Below are 20,205 nucleotides of genomic sequence, written 5' to 3'. Positions count from 1 at the left end.
TTTTTTTTTTTCCAGTAGAGATACCCACTTGTTGCAGCACTGTTTGTTGAAAAGATAATTGTGTCTTGATTGACATCTTTGCTGCAAATTAATTAACCTTGTATGTATATGCCTATTTCTGAACTCTAGTCTATTCTACTATATGCCTATCCTTATACCATAGTCCCGGTGTGACACTGTAGGATAAGCACTAGACTGCTAACCTCAAGGCAGTTGGTTCAAACCAATCAGCTTCTCCTTAGAAACCCTATGTAGGGTTGCTATGAGTTGGGACCGACTGGATGTTATTTAATAAGAGCCGGGTAACAACAGTTATCCCTGGTGGTGCAATGGTTAAGTGCTCCTCTGAGCTGAAAGGCCAGTAGTTTGAACCCAGCAGTTCCACAGGAGAAAAGACCTTGTGATCTGGTTTCATAAAGACTGTTGCTGTTGTTAAGTGCCGTTGAGTCGGTTCCGACCCATAGCGACCCTGACCATGGTTTCTGAGGCTGTAAATCTTTATGGGAGCAGAAAGCCTCATCTTTCTCCCATGGAGCAGCTGATAGTTTCTAACTGCTGACCTTGCGGTTCACAGCCCAATTCGTAACCTTTATGCTAGCGGGGCTCCTTCATAAAGACTATAGCTTAGGAAACATTAGGAGCCACTGTGTGAACGGACTTGCTGGCACACCACAACAATAACAGCCTGACACCAATACCACATGTGGTTTTATAGTAAGTCTTGAAACCACGTATTGTAAATTCTTCTCCAACTTTGTCCTTTTAAAAAAATTACTTTGATTGTTCTCGGGTCCTTTGTATTTTCAAATAAGTTGTAGCATCAGTTTGCCAAATGTTGCTGTTGTTAAATACCATTGAATCTGTTCCAACTCACAACGACCCTGTGTAGAGTTTCCGAGGAGCAGCTGGTGGGTGGGTTTGAACTGCCGACCTTGTGGTTTGCAGTCCAGCGCTTAGCCCACAGCACCACTCCAGGAGTCCAATAGCTGCACGGAAGTCCAGCTATGATTGTATTGACTCTAGAAATCAATGTGTGGAGAACTGATGTTGTAGCAATATCAAGTCTTCTGATCCATAAACAGGACTCATCTCTTGATCTGGGTCTTCTTTCGTTTTCAATGTGCAGGTCTGGTGAGTCTTTTTTGTTAAATTATTACGAATATTTTATGTATTTGAACGGCTTAAGAAAAGCACAACATTTTTAGAAATTGAAATGCATTTTGAGAAAAACAGGGTTTGGGGAAAGAAAGGGTAAAAGAAATTTTATTGCTTTGGGGGTAGTGGGTGGAAAGCCAAATGTCACCGATAAGAATCACTGTGTTTGGGAAGGAATTTAGGCCAGCTTGTCCCTAGCTGAGCTGTAACCCCTGAGGAGTTGGGATCCAGAGTTGGGCTCAGGGTCAAACCAGCCCCCTCAATACATGGTGGTGGGATTTCTGGGGCTGAGGAAGAAAGGGGAGGGGAGAGGCAAGCGGAGCAGGGGGATTCCTGGGCTGGAATCGCCTAAGGAAGAAAGATCCTGGGATGCCTTTGGGATTGTGTGCTTCAATAGAAGCTAGGCTCAGGAGGAGAGAGCCCATGCAGTGTGAAGGTGACCCCACCCTGGCCCCAGTTGAGGAGGGTGGAAGGTGGCCTAAGAGCCTTCTATAGTGTAAGGAGCACTGGATTTGGAGTCAGACAGACCACAGTCCAAATCCTCTATCGATCACTGTTAGTTAACAAGTCAGTTAGCTGCTCTGTCCTCAGTTTTCCCAATTATAAAATGGACTACTCCTTACGAAGGTTGTTGTGAGAATTAAATAAATCCATAGGAAAGTGCTGAGATTCTATCCATAAATAAGGAGTCCATGAACTCTAGTGGTGGGTCTTAGAGTGTCCCAAGTCTAGGACTGTGTGTGGTTATACCTGAGCCTTCCTGTCTGCATCTGTGCCCCAGCCTTTGCACAATTTAAAGAAAAAGTGAGACCTTCCTGCTCAGCATCCTAGTGCATCATCGCCTAGAAGTACTGTGACAAGCCTTCGTGGCAGGCGTTGGTATGCTTATTCTCATTCATAGGTAAGAGGAAAAAAGCGCAGAGAAGCCAAGTGCCTTGCCCATAGTCCTACAGCTAGTGGCTGGTAACACCAGGAATTGAATTTGAATTGACCAGAATCCAGAAATGACCTCTTCATTCTTGTTGCTTGCCGCCTGTTGAGCCCTAGCATAAGCCCTGTCTCCCCCTGAGCAGCTCTGCCCTCTCTGAGCCTTCCTCCCCATCACATAGTTACCCACATCCCTCCTTTCGCAGATGTCTCAATCTCTTGCCCTGTGTCTTAAACTCCTGGCTTGTGGATAGCTTTTCATGTTCTCATGGTTTCAACTCACTTATAGCTGTCTTTAGTCAGAAGTCTTGGGGCTTAATTGTTGGCAGAGTGCTCCTACACTGCCTGGCATGGCTTCGGGTTTACTATGACCATCCAGGTGGGAAGTGCCCTCTACCTTCCTGTCCCTTAGCACCACCCTCTCTACCCCTTCACATTTGCTCTTCCCTCTTCTACTTACACTTGATTTTGGGGAACACAGCACATCCCAAGGCCTGGCCCATGTCAGAATGGGAATTGGAAGCAAGGCAGAGAACAATTGTCTCATCAAACTCTGATACCCATGGCCATCCTAGTGGCTGCAGAGATGAACTGGGGGCAGGACAGCCTGCTCAGGCTCGGACCTCCTCACTGGAGAGATGAAGACTAAGGACCGAGGACCGAGGATGGAGAGTCTCAAAAACTACAGAGACAATTTTTAGGAAGAGAGGTCAGCTTTTCTCAAGTTATAATCTCTTTGAGGCCAGGTATGTTTCAGAGTTCAGTGTTTTTCAGATTTTGGAGAGAGGAGCTCTGTTGGCACATACAATAACATATCAGGCTGTTAACCAAAGGGTTGGTGGTTTGAACTCACCAATAGCTGAGGGAGAGAGACCTGGCGATCTGCTTCTCTAAAGATGTCAGTCAAGAAAATTCTAAGGGGCAGTTCTGCTCTGTGGAGGGGGCTGCTATGTTGTTATTGTTGTTAGGTGCCACTGAGTTGGTTCTGACTCATAGCAATTCTTTATGTACAACTGAATGAAATGCTGCCCAGTCCTGCATCATTCTCACAACAGTTGTTACACTTGAGCCCATTGCTGTTTGCACAGTGCCAATCCATCTCCTTGGAGGTCTTCCTCTTATTCACTGAAACTCCACTTTATCAAGCATGATATCCTTCCTAGGGACTGGTCTCTCCTGATAATATGTCCAAAGTATGAGAGACAAAGTCTGGGCATCCTGGCTTCTAAGGAGCAATCTGGCTGTATTTCTTCCAACACAGATATATTTGTTCTTCTGCTACACCATAACTCAAATGCATCAATTCTTCTATGGTTTTCCTTATTCATTGTCCAACTTTCACATGCATATGTTGGTATTGAAAATATCATGGCTTGGGTCAGGCACACATAGTCCTCAAACTGACATCTTTGATCTTGAGCACTTTTAGAAGGTCTTGTGCAGCAGATTTGCCTAATGTAATATGTCATTTGAGTTCTTGACTGCTGCTTCCATGAGTGTTGATTGTGGATCCAAGCAAAATGAAGTCTTTGACAACTTCAATCTTTTCTCCACTCATTGTGATGTTACTTATTGGTCCAGTGGTGAGGATTTTTGTTTTCTTTACAAACCAAAGACTGTGGTCTTTGATCTTCATCAGTCAGTATTTTAAGTCCTTTTTGCTTTCAGCAAGCAAGGTTGCTATGAGTTGGAATCAACTGGATGGTACTTAACAACAATATATTGCATAGACATGGATAATATGACAGCCCCTCGCAGGGTCTAAGGCAGCACCCTGTAATCAAACACTTTAATTCTTCTGCAGAAAAAGCATCTATATGTTGGGATAAATAAAGGCCATACAGATTTTTACTTTTGTTCAGGTCAGGTCTTGCTGCCAAATGAGTTCACCACATCCAAACAAGAAAACTTTTCGTTTTCCAAACTTTCTGGAGTTTGGAATTGCAGATAAAGCTTTGTGAACCTGTGGTATGTGTCACAACAAGAGATTGTACAAGCTGTTTTAAAGAAAACCTCGGCTAAGTTCTTGGCTGGTTCTTGCTGGGCGTCTCGGCTGCCTGGGCGTCTCAGCTGCTTAGACACAGCTTGTCCCCAGAAACAGGCTCAGAGGGAACTCTGCCTCACGGAGCCTCTCCAGGGCTGAGTTGGCCTGTGGACTCGGGTTGGGGTGTGATTGACTGTAGCCAGGTGACCCTGGGGTCTGGCGTCGGGGAGGTACACACTAGTAATCACAGGTCTGGCTAAAGGAGGGCCGGGGAGGGTCTAGCCTCCTCCAGAGTCATGCCTGTCAGGCGCAGGAAGGTTTGAGAGACTCAGCGTGAATGCATGATAACAGGAGAGTGGGACTGAGGGAGGAGCTAGATCTGTACTCCAGGACTTTAGGACCTCCTGCCTGGGGTTGGCCATCTGAGGGATGTATGCAGCCAGTAGGTATCTGAGGAGCGTCTCCTTGGGCCTGGACTGAGGAGCGGGGACCCCTGGGCATATGAAACTGTGGCTCTGTCAAGGGGCTTCTAGTCTTGGGAAGACCTGGCCGTACAGTCCTGAAGAAGAAGTAGAAAGTGTTGATCACTGAGAGCTGTTGGTGCTATTTCTGCAGAGTGGGAGAAGACAAAGAAAGAGGATGATTAGTGTGGGATGTGACTGGCAGGCAAGTAGGGCTTCCTGGAAGTGACAGATAGCATCTAGCATCCAGCTAGAGCTTGATGGGGCCTGGGGGTCACCTTTCCCATACCCTGCATTTCTGAGGCAGTTGTTGTAAAGCTTCTACATCCCTGGGTGGACAGCATAAATGGCTCACATTCAACTACTTTGGTGGTTCAAACTCACAAGCCGCTCCTTGGAAACCCTATACTGGGGTGGTTATGAGTCAGAACTGACTAGATGATACTTAACAACAACAACAACAACCTAAAAGTTGAAAGTTCAACCCTACTTACTCAATGGTGCTGTGTAAGAAAGGTCTGGTGATCTGCTTCTGCAAAGTTATAACCACGAAAACGTCTATGGAACAGTTCTACCCTGCAACACATGGGATGACTGTGAGTTGAAACTGACTTGATGGCAACAGGTGGATGTATGTACATGCTTTGTTTTGTTTTTAATAAAAAGGTCCAGGTCATCACTGAGCCTTTTGGTTGGGAGATCACAAGCAAGGGTTATGGTATGACGAAAGGTGTGAAATCTGGACAAGTTAGACATGGCAGGAGGACACAGAGGCGGCTGGCCTGGCCAGGGCCATCTGGCTCACTCTGAGCGCAGGGCAGCCCGTGTTCAGGTCCTTCTCTGGAGGAGTCTGCTCTTCTGGAGGGACTTCAATGCCTCTGTCCATCCTCTGGGATGTCTAGTCCACTCTGCCCCTCCCCAGGCATGTCCAGGTGTTGTCTACTTGAGCAGGTTGGGAGGGGCCTGTTATCTGGAGGGAAGAGCCATGTCTGGGATCTGCAGGAGGACAAATGGGATCTGTACCACCTGGCATCTCTGTCTAGGATGGAGTGATCACACAGACACACCAACCCATAGCCAGCTGAGCCTGCCTGTCCATGGCAGAGAGGGTGGAAGGGCCCAGGGAGTTAGTTGACCAAGTTGCCATGGTTAAATAACTTGGTCCAAATCGCCCAGTCTAGGAGTTGAGAGAGGTGTTGTTTTTGTCAGTGAAGTAAGGCCTCAGCCAGTGCTTACCTTTTCTGCAGCACCCACCTCGTGGCCCTCAAGCTACTTCTGCCTGGGCTAGGGCTGGACTTTTGACCCCCAGAAGCCGGAGAAGCTTGTCTTTAGGAATTCCAGTCTGCACTTTCTCTGCCTCTATCCACTTCTAGCTTCACCCTCTTTCTCCTTTTTCACTCTATCACTCTGATATTGAATCATACTTTAGGATGACGAAGCTGGACAATTTTGTAAACCTAACCTCGCTTTCTGGCTAAAAAGAGTCTGAATTTCACACCAGGGGAAAGGAGACTTTTAAATAGAGGTCTTTCACTCCCTCCCTGCCTGCAGGCCAGTAGGGCAGGGGGCAGAGTCATCCTGACAAGGATTCTGTTTCCTCAAAACTTAGTCTGTGTTCCCACCATCTCAGACATAAACTGTGGTCATGGATGACTTTGCTTCCCTGAAGCAGAAAGCACACACTGCCAGGCTTGATGGAAACAATCAGGAAGCCCAAGATACAGTCCCAGCCCTGCCACTAACTCGGTGGGCCACTTCAGACAATAATGTCATACATGGATTCCCAGGGTACAAGGCAGGTCAAAGCAGAGACCTTACCCTCCTGCCATCTCTGCCCCAGCCTCTGAGATACCTATCTGACACTACCAGGATAAACTCCCTGGACTGGGTCATCTTCAGGGGTTCTCTAAAACCAAAACTAAATTCATAACTGTTAAGTTGATTGAGACTCTATAGGACAGGGAAGAATTACTCCATAGGATTTCCAAGGCTGTGAATCTTATGAGAGCAGAGTGCTTCATCTTTCTCCAGTGGGTTCAAACTGCCAACCTTTTGGTTAGCGGCCCAATGCTTAACCCAGGGCATCACTAGGCTTCCTCAAGAGTTCTCTTACCCTGAAATATAATGATTAAACTGTGTACATTTGGATCCAGTCAGGGAGCTGAGGATGGCATTTATAACCACTGACTTGCCTTGCCGAGTTAAGGGGTCACTCTGCACATAAGTGATCTGGAGACCCTTCATGGCCCCCCCCCCCCCCCATCCATGAATGCCAGCTATGAAGCCTTTCTTCCCACCCCACCTCCCACCCCCCAGCTTCAGTGGAGCCTGAGTGGAGCAGGAGAGACCAGAAGGAGGGAGAGGGAAGAATTTCCTCCCCAGATGTTGAACTCCCATGCTCTAAATACCCGAGATTGTTGGGACTCAAAGCACGCTCAACATCTCCTGACTCACCCTCAGCAGGCAGGCAGTGAAACAGGAAGTGGAGCTGTTCTTGAAGAGACAAAAGCCACAGCTGGACTGGTTTCTTTTCTCTCTGAGCCAGGCTGGGCTGGGAGACAATGCTCTGGGTGGACTCCAGGGAAGTGGGGACCAGATTCATTCCTCAGGGTGGGCTTCTGGATGCTGTAGTTAAGAGCTGGGGAGGAAAGGAAAGCTGGCTACAGAAGAGGTGGGGGGAGCCAGACAGGGAAGTAGTGAGTGACCTTGTTTATTTCAGTCTTTTGTGGGTACACGTGCCAGATGCACAAAGGCCTTTGAAATGAATGGATGAGTGAGTGTAAGGAGGAGCTGGAGAGAGTATGAGTAAAGGTGGAAAGTGGTAACAGCTGTATGTGCTGGCCTGGTCATTAGGTGTCTTCATGGAGGAGATGAGAGGGGGCTAACATTGAATCCTGTAGAGGGACAGGAATCAGAGATGGAGGACAGGTTGGCTGCTCAGCAGAATAAACCTTGGAGTCTTCAGTTTGCCCCAGTAGGGGAGAGAAGTCTCTGATGAAAGTCCACTCAATACCATGGTGCCTTCTTCTCATGGGCCAGGGACTGCCCTGGCGGAACTCATCCTTGGTGGGAGGAGGTGGGTGGTGAAGAGCTTGTGAGTGATGGTGAGAAGTGTGTGTGTGTGTGTGTGTGTGTGTGTGTGTGTGTGTGTGTAGGGGTTCAGTGAGGGCTATGAGAGGGGGCTGAGATGTTTGAGATGAAAGCACAAAGGCAGCATTTACCATGCAAATGGCCTTCCAGCGGAAGGCTGTTATCAAGAGCATCTAATGGGACTTTGCTGGGCCAATAATCCAGGCAGGGCAAGGCTTTTCTGGTTCCCAGGAAGCAGCCTGTAGTTGGCATGACCCATGCTGCCAGGTATAGCTCCTGGCCCCTCGAGCTAAGGACTCAGACATGTTGGCATCATTTGGTGCCCTGGGAACTACCAGCCTTGTCCCGCTTAGTCACACACATCCTGGGGGCAGCCTCCGTTGAAACCATCAGACCTTCTGGAGCAGAAACAAGGAGGGAGGTTAGTCTGGAAGCACAGAGCCTGGGGTACCCCCAGGTGATAAGAAATGCTCTATACCTATTCCATCCTCTCAGCCAGCCCACAGTGCTTCCAGAGTGCTCCCTCCCGCTTCTTCCCACCCAGGACGGGACAGGCCAAGGTCAGGGTCTCATCCAGATGGTGCTAGCAGTTCCGATCTGGTTCCCTGAGCAATTATTGATTGTTCCTGTGGAAGATAAGCTGGTTGAACGATCTCCCCTCCTTCCTCTCGTCCCTGGGTCCTCTGGGTGCAACCATGTTCTCAGCAGATTGAGTGCCTTGAGGGCAGGACTGTGTTCCGAGCACTGGTACTTAGTTCCAAAGCCAAACTCACTGCCACTGAGTCAACTCCACTTACAGCAACCCTGTGGGACAGAGTAGAACAATTCCATAGGGTTTCTGAGATTGTAAATCTACGGAAGCAGACTGAGCCATCTGTCTCTTCACGGAGTGGCAGGTTGATTCCACCAGTCCATCTTTCAGTTAGCAAACCATTGCTTAACTCACATAGTTGTTGTTGTCAAATGTCATTGAGTCTGTTTCAACTCATAGCAACTCTGGATACGGTTTCCGAGGCTGTAAATCTTTGTGGGAGCAGAAAGCCTCATCTTTCTCCTGCAGAGTGGGTACTCAGCACTGACAAACACATGGCACTCACTGTATGCCAGGCGCCATTCTAAGAATTTCACAAATAATACCTCACTCAGTCTTCACAACAAGCCCGTGAGGCAGATAATGTCTCACCTGCATTTCCCAGATGAGGCATAAAGAGAAGCACATACCTAGTAAGAAGTGGTAAAGGTGGTATATGAACCCAGGCAGCATGCTCTGCCCTGAGGCAATGTGGAGACTTGGGTGGAATGCACTCAGGGGGTGAGGGTGAGGTCCACTCCTTCTCAGGGGATGAGGGCCCTTGGAGTCCCGTTGACCATAGACCAAAAAGCCTAGGAGAGCTGCCTTCTGCTTCCTCCAAGGTCACCAAGTGGGACAGCTTTGGCTAACACTGTAGACCTGGTCAGTGCTGGAGAGTGAAAGGAGGCAGGGTCAGGGAGTTTCTGGAGGGACCAAAGGGAGTTGGGGTGAGGGACTGTGAGAAGAAATCCTGAAGGCACCCTTGGCTGTTCTTACTCTGAGGGAGACAGGAGAAGTGCCTGGGGATGTCCTGGGACAAAGCACGAAGTGTCTTTGGGTGGGGAGGTGGGGGCTTCTGGTCCTATCATCAACCTGACCCTGAAGGGCCAGGGAGCAAGAATGCAGAGAGCAGAGAATATGGGCTAGAGCAAGGATGGGAGGAGACTAGAGCTGGTCATGTGGGGTGGCTGCTTTCTTAATGGAGAAGAGAGGCCAGAAGTTAGTCTGGGAATGGGGGAGACTGTTGGGCCAAAGTAGAAGAACCCTCTAAGGGGTGGTGATGTGGGTGGGGTGTCCAGGTGACTCAGGAACACTAGAGTCAGGCATCAGTCTGAAGGAGCTCTGTCTCCAGACCCAAAGAGCAATGAGCAAGTCTGCAAATGATCCCTCCTCTGCTCTTCAGATCAAAACACTTACTTGTTTGAGAGCATGAAAGCTGACTACAGGGCTATGTTTTCATTAAAATCCCAAATTTTATCTGGATTCCTAAAACCACTGAAACTTACTGGATCTTCTCTGGTTGTCCATCTTTCCCCCATGGGCTCAGGGAACTGGAGGGCTATTCAGATTGGCAGAGGGAGCTTAGTGGGTGAGGTTCTCAGGTTGGGAGACCAGAGAGTGTGGCTTCTTTAAGGAGAGGAATTACATCCACAGGCCCAGGGGGAAACCTTCTCCAGCAGAGACAATGAGGTGGGTAGGTATGGGAGGACCGTCAATACTATTTAAGGAAACTGGTTCTGCATTTAATGTCATGGTGTTATTTCTTCAAAGGAAACATGATCCCATTACAATGTTGTTGCTGATGGACGTTGTCCAATCGATTTGAACTCAGAGTGACTGTGTGTGACAGAGTAGAACTGCCCATAGGGTTTCCTTGGTTGTAAACTTTATGGGAACAGATCATCAGGGCTTTTTCTCAGGGAGCCGATAGGTAAGTTCCAACTGCCAACCTTTGGGTTAGGTGCTGAGCACTTCACTGCTGTGCCACCAAGGGTCTTTAAAGTGCAATATAGAAAACACAAAGGAGCTCTGGTAACGTAGTGGTTATGAATTGGGCTGCGAACCACAAGGTCAGCAGTTCGAAACTACCAGCTGCTCCGCGGGAGAAAGCTGAGGCGTTCTGCTCCCATAAAGATTTACAGCTTCAGAAACCCTGTTCAGTCAGGGTCGCTATGGGTCGGAACTGACTCGACGGCACTTAACAACAACAACAACAACAACATAGAGAACACATGCCAGGGAAATGGGGTCTTAGACGTTCTCCCAGTCAGACATTTCCTTTGAGAGCGGCCCTGGACAACCCAGGGCCCAGCATGGCCTGGGGTTCCTGTGCGGTTGGCTGCCTTTCCTGACCATTAATCGCTACTAAGTGTCATTACCACTAATAAAATTAACCGACTTTATACTGGACTCCTGAAGCCATCAATCACTGGGCCTATTACATGAAATTTAAAACACTGGTGCCTGTTGGTAGGTGCAAGAGTGCTGCTGAGCCGTACACTCAAAGGCAGCCTGGGGGACTCTGGTGCTCCATGGCCAACAATGGTTATGATAGGGTTGCACCCTTAATGAGAAAAACCAGTCACCGGTCTTTACACTGTAAGGTGTGTCAGGCAAGAACTTGGGCGGTCCTCAGGAACACTTGAGGACCAGGACCTAAAAAGCTGCTCAAATTCCTTTTCTCGTTCTCACTTCTGCTTTTCTCCACATTTTCTTTCTCTTTGAGCCAGTTTCTTCCATCTTCTGTGTTACAGGCTCAACCTCCCAGAGAAAGAACTATTTTCTCTACAAATTCAAGATTCCCAGAGAAAGAATCAATTGGCCCTGCTTTTGTCACGTGATCACTATTCATTCAATCAATTGGCTAGAGCAAGGTCATGTGGTATAAAATGGTTACTAGAGTTCACACAGCAATATTGTAGATGGAACGGGTAGCTGACTAACCTAATAGGTGCCCACAATAATAATTTAAAGAACTTAATTGTAAGTACTCAAAAAGCCATTGCTAGAACAATGTTATCTTTAGCTACTGTCCCCAATCACAGAACAAAACGCGGCTCATTCCTGTGCCATCCTCATGATTGGTTGGACCCTGTGCTCCATAGTTTTCATTGACTGATGTTTAGAAATCGATTGCCAGGGCTTTCTGCCTTGTCTCTTATTCTGGAAGCTCCATGAAAACTTGTTTAGCCTCATAGCAACATCCAAACCTCCATGACAAATGGGTGGTTACTGAACATGAGGAACAATCGGCCAGAAATCCAACCCAATGTATTGGAAGTACAGTGGCTCTATACTGTAAGCACTGGGCTACAAACCACAAGGTAGATAATTCATGCTCACCAGCCACTCTGCAGGAGAAAGATGAGGCTTTCTGTTCCCACAAACAGGTATAGCCCTGGAAACCCTATACTGGGTCATTATGAGTCAGAATCGACTTGACAGCACTTATATATTATATTTAGATAATGTATAATACAAGGAGCTCTGGTAGCATAGTGGTTACAAATTGGGCTGCTGCCCTCAGGGTCAGTAGTTCGAAACTACCAGCTGTTTTGCGGGAGAAAGATGAGGGTTTCTGCTCCCATAAAGATTTGCAACATCGAAAACCCTATGTAGGGTCACTATGAGTCAGAACTGACTCCACGGTACTTAATAACAACAACAACAACAACAACAACAACAACAATATATAATACAGTTACATTGTTGTTGTGTGCCACTGAGTTGATGCTGGCTGGTAGCATAGCTGTATAATAGAGTATTGTTGCTAAGTGCCCTTGAGTCGGTTCTGACCCATAGAGACCCTGTATAGGGTTCCCAAGGAACAGCTGGTGAGATTGAACCGCAGATGTTGCAGTTCAAACCAACATTGCAGTCCAGCACATTAACCCACAGCGCCACATCCCAGGACTCCACAGCAGAGACTACCCTACCCCATAGGATTTCCTAGGCTACAATCATCATGGGAGCAGATCCCTAGGTCTCTGCTCCTGCAAAGCACCAATGTTGTTGTTGTTGTTGTTATGTGTCGAGGAGTTGGTTCCGACTCATAGCGACCCTGAACAGGGTTTCCGAGGCTGTAAATCTTTACGGGAGTAGAAAGCCTCATCTTTCTCCCACGGAACAGCTGGTAGTTTCAAACTGCTGACTTTGAGCTTCGCAGCCCAACTCATAACCACTACACTACCAGAGCTCCTTACTTACTCTTAAAATGGCATTTGAGATGGACCTTGAAGGATGTGCAACCCCATTGGTCAAATTCCCATCATTCCCTGCTTGTTATCCCATCTGCCAATCAACTGCTACAAAAGAAGTTCCCAAAACATAGGCCTTGTGTGAGCAGAAATTGCCCCTCACACCAGGCCCTGGTGCAGAGAAGGGACCTTTTAAAGCGCTAGTTGGCTATTCTGCCCTTTGTTCCTACAGCCCAAGCTTCCCCCCACGCTGGAAACCTGTCCAGGTAGGGCTTCCTCAGCTCAGGTTGACATTGGGTTCTGCTCAGAACCTTCCCAGGGTCAAGTTGTCAGGGTTTCCTGCCAGGCTACAGGGAGGGACTTCGATGTCGACCTGGTGGACTGGAAATTTACCCATTTGCCCCCAGATTAATGATTAACGGGCCCCTGCCCTCACCCTGTCTGGGAGAGGAGCCCAGGGCCAAGCTGGGCAAGGCGGAGCCCGATAGCATCTGTCTCTGCTCAGAGGTTTCGGAGATATGCTCCACACTGGGTTGGCTGCATCTGATGGATTTGGAGTCTATGGGCACTTTCTGGGGGCACCTGGGGCTTGGCCAGGACCCACATCCTCTGGTGAAGTTTCCTGCTCCTGAGGCAAATGGAGAGGGGATGGCGTCCAGCCAGATGGCCTGGCTGAGGCAGGTGGTTCCAAACAGAAGAGTCATGCCCTTGACTCAGTGGGACATGGGTTTCTCTGACCATTAAGGCTTGGCCACTGGGCTAGTGGACTGTGAGCAGGAATGACAAATGCTGTATCTAAGCAGGAACTCTAAGATTCGTCACCTGGCTCTACCATTGCTGTTTTTCCCTGGCTAACATGTCCCAGAAAGGTACTGCTCCCTCCACATGGGGCTCTACAATGATGTATACTCCATCAACACTGAGGGGCACCAGGGCAGGACCCCGTACAGTGGTACAGCAAACGTTTTGAACTAGTAGAACCATCTCACAGAGGGCTTCTGGGAAGAGGGAAGGCCAACTCTAATTCTCATTCCCACCTTGCCGCTGATCTGTCATATGACTCGGGCCAGTAACTGCCTCCTCATAAAACTTTTGTTTCATCTGGACAAAAGGGGAAACTCTGCCAAGATTAGAGAGTAAAACATAACATCTTTCAAGAGGAAAGAAGTTTGAGAAACTCCAGCTAGCAGAAGTGTCTCAGGCATTGTTAGTACTTTTTATCTTTTCATATGACCCTCCCAGAGACCCTAGGAGGAAAATAGGATCACTCTTTCCACTTTCCAAAGGAGGAAAACCAAGACTCTAGGGTTGAATGTTAAGGACGTGGCAGATCAGACTTATAACTTGGGTAGCCTCCAGAATCTATGACTATACAAAGAAGCTTCACAAAGCTGATGGGAAAAGCTTTTAGTTCCATTTTTCCATAAACTTTTTCAAGCCCCCTCATAGTAATAAGAAGTCTGAGACTAATGTTGTTGTGAAGTGCCATTGAGTCGGTGCTGAACCATAACAACCCTGTATAGGGTTTCCGAGGAGCTTCTGGTGAACTTGCACCGCCGACCTTGCAGTTCAAGTGGCTTTGCAGTCTGACACATTAACCCACAGCGGCACACCAGGACTAATAGTCAGATGGAAATTTAGCTCCTTCACCTTCATCCAACCAGGCTTCCTTCCATCCATCTGTTCATCCATCCATCCAGGTATTTCCTCGGCATTTCCTTTGTACCTGGCACCAAGTGGCCAGATGGTTGAAGATGCATCTAGGAAATAGGGAAACAAGTCAGGTTAGTGGGACTACTTGGTGGCAACATACTGTAAGGGAAAGAGGAAGCCAGAGATCTTAGAGATCCTGATTGGGTGCTGTGGTCTCCCCTCGAAGCAGCAGCCAGGACGATGTGCAGCATTTGTTAAATTTCTCCAATCATAGAAGTCACCCAGGGAACTTGCTAAAATGCAGATTCCAAGGCCCCAGACCAGACCAATGGAATCAAAATAATCAAATGTGGATCCTGGGAATCTATAGTTTAATCAACACCCCAGATGACTATTCTCATTGCTAAGTTTAGAAATAGAGTGGGTAAGAAGAGCAGAGACTAGAAAACTTGGGTTTGAGGTTTTATACTAGCCCTTGTTACAAGCATCTTGGTTTCTTCCTCTGTAAGATGAATGTGGATGGGGCACCATGGGGCCAGCCTGCCACCCAGAAAGACAGTAAGTAAAACCCCTCAGAAGACTGACCCCTCCACCTGCCCCAGCTCCTCAAGGATTGTCATCTCCTCCAGGCTCACTCTGTTCCTCTTCTCTCGCCCTCTCCAGCCTGACCGGGCGGGAGGTCCTGACGCCCTTCCCTGGGCTGGGTGCTGCGGTGGTCCCTGCGCAGGGTGGGGCCCACCTGAAGCAGTGTGACCTGCTGAAACTTTCCCGTCGACAGAAGCAGATGTGCCGGCGTGAGCCAGGCCTGGCTGAGATCCTGCAGGATGCGGCACACCTGGGCCTGCTGGAGTGTCAGTTTCAGTTCCGGCAAGAGCGCTGGAACTGTAGCCTGGAGGGCAGGAGTGGCCTGCTCAAGAGAGGTAGGGCTGGAGACCCCCATGAGCAGGTACATGGTCCCTGTCAATCCGGTATCAAACCCACCAAACCCTAGCAGTCTTATGGGAGCAGGCAGCTTCATCTTCCTCTAGCGAAATGGCTGGGGAATTTGACCTTGCAATTAACTGCCCACTGCCTTGCCTTGGTGTGGCGCTGTGGGCTAAGCCGTTTGAACTACAAGGTCAGTGGTTCAAGCTCACCAGCTGCTCCTTGGAAACCCTATATAGGGTCTCTATGGGTCGGAATCGACCTGACGGCACTTAACAACAACAACAAGCCTTGCCCACAGCCCAGCCAGGACTCCTTAACCAGCCCAGCCCAGTCCTCAGCAATGACTTGGTCCGACTTGCTCCCCCACTGACTTGGAATCCAGCTCACTGGCATGTCAGTGTCCTTCTCTAGAGAGACAGTCACCCTGATCTGCCATCCTCTATGACTCTGGGCACACACTCCCCCATTCCCTGTCTCCATTTCAATGAAAATTCTCAATGTTCATGGTAACTTTCAATTTTCATTTTGTAGATTTAATTTCCAGTTTCAGTTTTTCTTTTTACCACATACCTTATTTATTGTTTTTGTTGAAAAGATATACAGCTGAACACAGAGCAATTCTACAATTTCTCCAAGGATAACTTTGACATTGATAATGTTCTTGGAGTTGTCCAATCATCCACCTTTACTGAGTCGTTCCTCCACCATTAACACCAAGTCACTACCTTCAAGTAGCTGTTGTCAATTTCATACCACATATAGAAAGTTCTTTACAGTTTCAATCCTTCTATTTGAAGGGGATGGGTGAGAGGGAGATGTTCCCAGATCTCTGTCCCTGGGATCACCATAGTACCGCCTCCTCTGCCTAGTAAACCTACTCCCTTACCCCCTCCCCTGGGTGCCTGCACAGGTTTCAAGGAGACAGCCTTCCTGTATGCAGTGTCTTCCGCCGCCCTCACCCACACGCTTGCCCGGGCCTGCAGTGCAGGGCGCATGGAGCGCTGTACCTGTGATGACTCCCCGGGTCTGGAGAGCCGACAGGCCTGGCAGTGGGGTGTGTGTGGTGACAACCTCAAGTACAGCACCAAGTTCCTGAGCAACTTCCTGGGCCCCAAGCGAGGAAGCAAGGACCTGAGGGCACGGGCAGACGCCCACAACACCCATGTGGGAATCAAGGTGAGAGATCCTGTCCCCAGATGTCCACAGCACCTTCCCCAGTCAGAGTATTGAACTAGGGAGAAGGGTCTATAGGAGGCCAGCAGCTCCCGACACACACACAAAACATGCATGCAAACACGTGTATACGCACACTGAGCCACCGGGATGTGTCTTTTCTCCAGAAAACATCCCCTGATCATCTATTTGGGACCAGTACCAGAAGCCAGGAATATGGTGAAAAAAGGAAGGCACCTGGGTATCATGAGTGTTTGGGTCAGCAGGTAGGATCCAGGCTAGGCGCTGGGCCCTAGTGAGGCCTGAGTATGTTTGTACAAGGGTCTCTGTTTCTGAGCACTGAGTTTTCCTGGAGGAGCTAGAAGCCAACATTGTTTGCAAACTTTGATTTAGTACAATCCATTGTAAGGAGCTCTGGTAGCGTAGTGGTTATGAGTCGGGCTGCCAACCTCAAGGTCAACAGTTCGAAACTACCAGCAGTTCCACGGGAAAAAGATGAGGTGTTCTGCTCCCGTAAAGATTTACAGCCTCGGAAACCCTGTGCAGGGTCACTATGAGTTGGAATCGACTCCACAGTACTTAACAACAACAAAATTGTAAGGTAGGAGGATGGAGAAGGAGACCTCGAGAGGGAGAGTGTCTTGGCCAAGGTTACAGTGAGGTAACTCTAGGTAATACATAGCCAGGTCTATGGAGGTAGAAGTCTGGGAAAGGTTGTTCATTAGTGAGTTCTGCCTTCTGCGTCCGTTGTTATTGGGTACCAATGAAATCATTTTCAACTCATAGAGCCTCCGTAGGATATCCTTGGCTGTAACTTTTACAGGATCAGCTTGCCAAGTCTGCCTCCCATGGACCGACTGGGTGGGTTCAAAATGCTAACCTTTTGCTTAGTGGCCAAGTACCACCAGGACTCCTGTGACCCAGGCTAAGGGGAGCCATAGAGGAGTTTTTCACAGAGATGCAGCAGGAGCGGGCTTTGGTCTCATTCAGGCCCTCCTGTCTCTGTCCCTTCCTGCTGCCGCTCCCCTGCCAGGTGTGGAACCCTGGAGCAGTCAGCAGGCCCTCAGACGGCATCCCCCAGGTCTCTGATCTCCCTGCCCTCTCTGCCCCTGCAGACCGTGAAGAGTGGCCTCAGGACCACCTGTAAGTGCCACGGCGTGTCAGGCTCCTGTGCTGTGCGTACCTGCTGGAAGCAGCTCTCCCCATTCCGAGAGACGGGCCAGGCACTGAAGCTGCGCTACGACTCTGCTGTCAAGGTGGCCAGTGCCACCAATGAAGCCCTAGGCCGCCTGGAGCTTTGGGCACCCCCCCGGCCAGGTACCCCTGCCAAAGGCCTGGTGCCCCGGTCTGGGGATCTGGTCTACATGGAGGATTCACCCAGCTTCTGCCGGCCCAGCAAGTACTCACCAGGCACAGCGGGCAGGGTATGCTCCCGGGAGGCCAGCTGCAGCAGTCTGTGCTGTGGACGTGGCTATGACACCCAGAGCCGCCTGGCCGCCTTCTCCTGCCACTGCCAGGTGCAGTGGTGCTGCTACGTGGAATGCCAGCAGTGCGTGCAGGAGGAACTTGTATATACCTGCAAGCACTAGGTGTGTGGCCCAGTGTGCCAGCTGTGAGGTCACCCAGCTGTTTAGCAGCCCTCTGTACTTGCATGCACACACCGATGTCCATCCAATGCACACATGTGTGCAACTCACCATTCCTCTCTCTGTTGCCCCTTGTCCAACCTTTTCTCTCCCTTAACACTCAGCAAAGTTAAGTGTGGGCTCCCCTCAGAGCCCCAGAGTCTCCAGTGTGTTGGGAACTTGGAGCAGGAGGGCAGAGTGGGAACAAACATGAGGGAAATCAAGGAGAACAAAAGTAGGGGAGGGCTGAGTTCTTGGAGGAGAGATGGGAGCATCTGCCATTTTGATTCTTAGGATGAAGTGTTGGGAGCCAGCAGGATGGTGAGGGGTGAGTTTCTGGGCCAGGGATGCAAAGGCAGGTGGAATCTGGCACATGGGACAGCTCAGCCCTTGGACACTGCTCCCACTGCAGTGAGCCCAAGGACTACACTTTTTCATTCTCCTAGGACTTTGTGGGGCTGGAGATGGGGAGAAAGGCCAAGTGGTAAGAGGTGCTTGTTTAGAGAAAGGTAAGTTTTCTGGGCTTGAGTGGACCCAAGTCAGGTATGTGTGCTAGAGTCTTGTGTCTTCAGTTTGACTTTAAAAAACATCTGCGCTGAGGTCCCATTTTTAGCTGGAGAGCTGCAGTCCTCACACCACCAGACACTGGTCTGTAAAACACTAATGAGAGTGAGAGAGGTAGAGAGAACCAGTCCCCAAGGTGGGCTTCAGCCTAGGTACTTGAGATTGTACAGGGAGACAGAGACCCCTTGTCTGTTTCCCCGATGGCCAGAGGAACCTTTGATCCCAGCCTGGAAGAGGTTGATTCAGCCCCTTGCGGAACCTGCTTTGATCAACTCCCTGTGGCTGGGATCTGCCCAAGTGGGGAGCCCCAACACCACCTGATGTTGCCACACAACAGTTCCTTTATGGGTTAGGATTCTGCTTACGTCAACGCTTATGGCTAGGAAGCTAAGTAAGTCTTTTGTCTGGCTGCAGTATTCTAAGCCTGGCTCCTTAGCAGACCCTTTACTGAATCAGTTCCAATTCATAGCGACCCTGTGTAGGGTTTCCCCTCGCTTTGTTCCCATTTTGGCTCTTCCTCGAGGGATACAAATGAATTTTCTAATAATTCCTTCTGATCTTGTGGAGATTTCCAGTGTCCCCTCGTAAGAGTCTTGTATGGGGAGGACAAGTGAGAAATTGGCACATTCACACACCTGCACACACATGCCAGGCTGAGGTTCCCACCTAGTAGGGAACACCTCTCTGTTCAGGATGAAGACCACACAGGAGTCATTGGCTGGAGGATGTATGCATCGCCAGAGCAGGGCTCAGTGCCAGCCACAAGGAAGCGACTAGTTTCCGGAAGCCCTCGGTCACTCTGCTGGCCCTGCCACGCCCCTCTGTCAGCTTCCTTTCTCCCTGAACCCAGAGTTGCTGACCATCCATTGAAATAGGAAACTTCAGAATCAGCTAAATGCTGAGCCCCAGCGAGCTCCCTGGATCTCCAAGGGCAAGAAGATGCTGGACCAGGGAAGGCACTCTGCAGGAGCTGAAGGATCTTTGGTTGCAAAGGTTCTGAGGAGACCATGAGACCTCTCCCTGGACTGTCTGTGCTAACTCCAACAGCTGGCCCATGCTTGGCAGGAAGAGAAAAGAGGCGGGGTAGGAGGCAGGTTTTCCAGCTTCTTCTATTCCCCTTACTGTGTGGAGACCACCATCGTCCAGGCCCAGCTAGCTCTCTGAGACCTCAATTCTGCATCCATGCTGGCTCAGCACTGGGCAAGGGTGGCAGAGGCCTGTGGTTGGGACCAGAGTACCCTCCCCTGCCAGCATGCCTTCTGCATCCCAATGCCACACACAGGAAGGACAAACCCATGCTGCTAACACAGTGGTGCAGGTGTGGGCTCTGAGGATCCCTTGATCTTTGGGGCCCTCTTCCATCCTTACTCCCAACCCTCTTCCTCTTCCAGTCACCCCTAAAGGTTCACGTAAGCACTGCTGGAGCCCCTCAGGATCACAGTGACCACTGACCCTTCATTCTGCAGCTTTAAGGGAAGCACTCACAGGGTATTTTTGTCTACCTCACATATCTAGTTTTTAGGGCAAAAGAGAATAATTTATATAGCTAAGATATATCAGAAAATATTTATGTTATTTATATAGTTTCTCTACTCTATGGACAGCAAGGTGGGCTTTGTAGGTTCTGCCAGAGGTCGTCTGTGGAGGTACAGGTGGCTAGGGAGGAGGTCACATGGACTCCATGTCCGGAGACCAGGTCTGTCTGGGACCAGATTGCCATCGCGTCTGTACATGGGTCCTAGTGGCCATGATCTTGATTCTCCTTATGATGTCTTTGTAAATTTTCTGCTCTTTCATCCATCCATCCCAAGCCCTTCTTCTGCTCTGATAATACTGTCCTGCTTATAATAATAATGACAAGGATGGCCACACCTTTCTA

The 20,205-nt window shown here is 49.2% G+C and overlaps 1 protein-coding gene across 1 annotated transcript in view; it reads left to right on the top strand.

Moving 5' to 3' along the window:
* WNT9B (wingless-type MMTV integration site family, member 9B) overlaps nt 1-17,726 on the top strand; it is a 24,708-nt gene extending 6,982 nt beyond the window's left edge. Inside the window, exons 2-4 of the mRNA XM_006833528.1 lie at nt 14,701-14,957; nt 15,875-16,140; nt 17,253-17,726. Of these exons, the coding sequence (XP_006833591.1) occupies nt 14,701-14,957; nt 15,875-16,140; nt 17,253-17,726 (997 nt within the window). The remainder of the gene's footprint in view (nt 1-14,700; nt 14,958-15,874; nt 16,141-17,252) is intronic.
* Nucleotides 17,727-20,205: the final 2,479 nt, after the last annotated feature.

The sequence above is a fragment of the Chrysochloris asiatica genome, unplaced genomic scaffold (genome assembly GCF_000296735.1).
Source record: "Chrysochloris asiatica unplaced genomic scaffold, ChrAsi1.0 scaffold00007, whole genome shotgun sequence".
Lineage (NCBI taxonomy): Eukaryota > Metazoa > Chordata > Mammalia > Afrosoricida > Chrysochloridae > Chrysochloris > Chrysochloris asiatica.
Note: the sequence above shows the minus strand (reverse complement) of the source record. Positions and strands in the feature narration are given on the sequence as shown.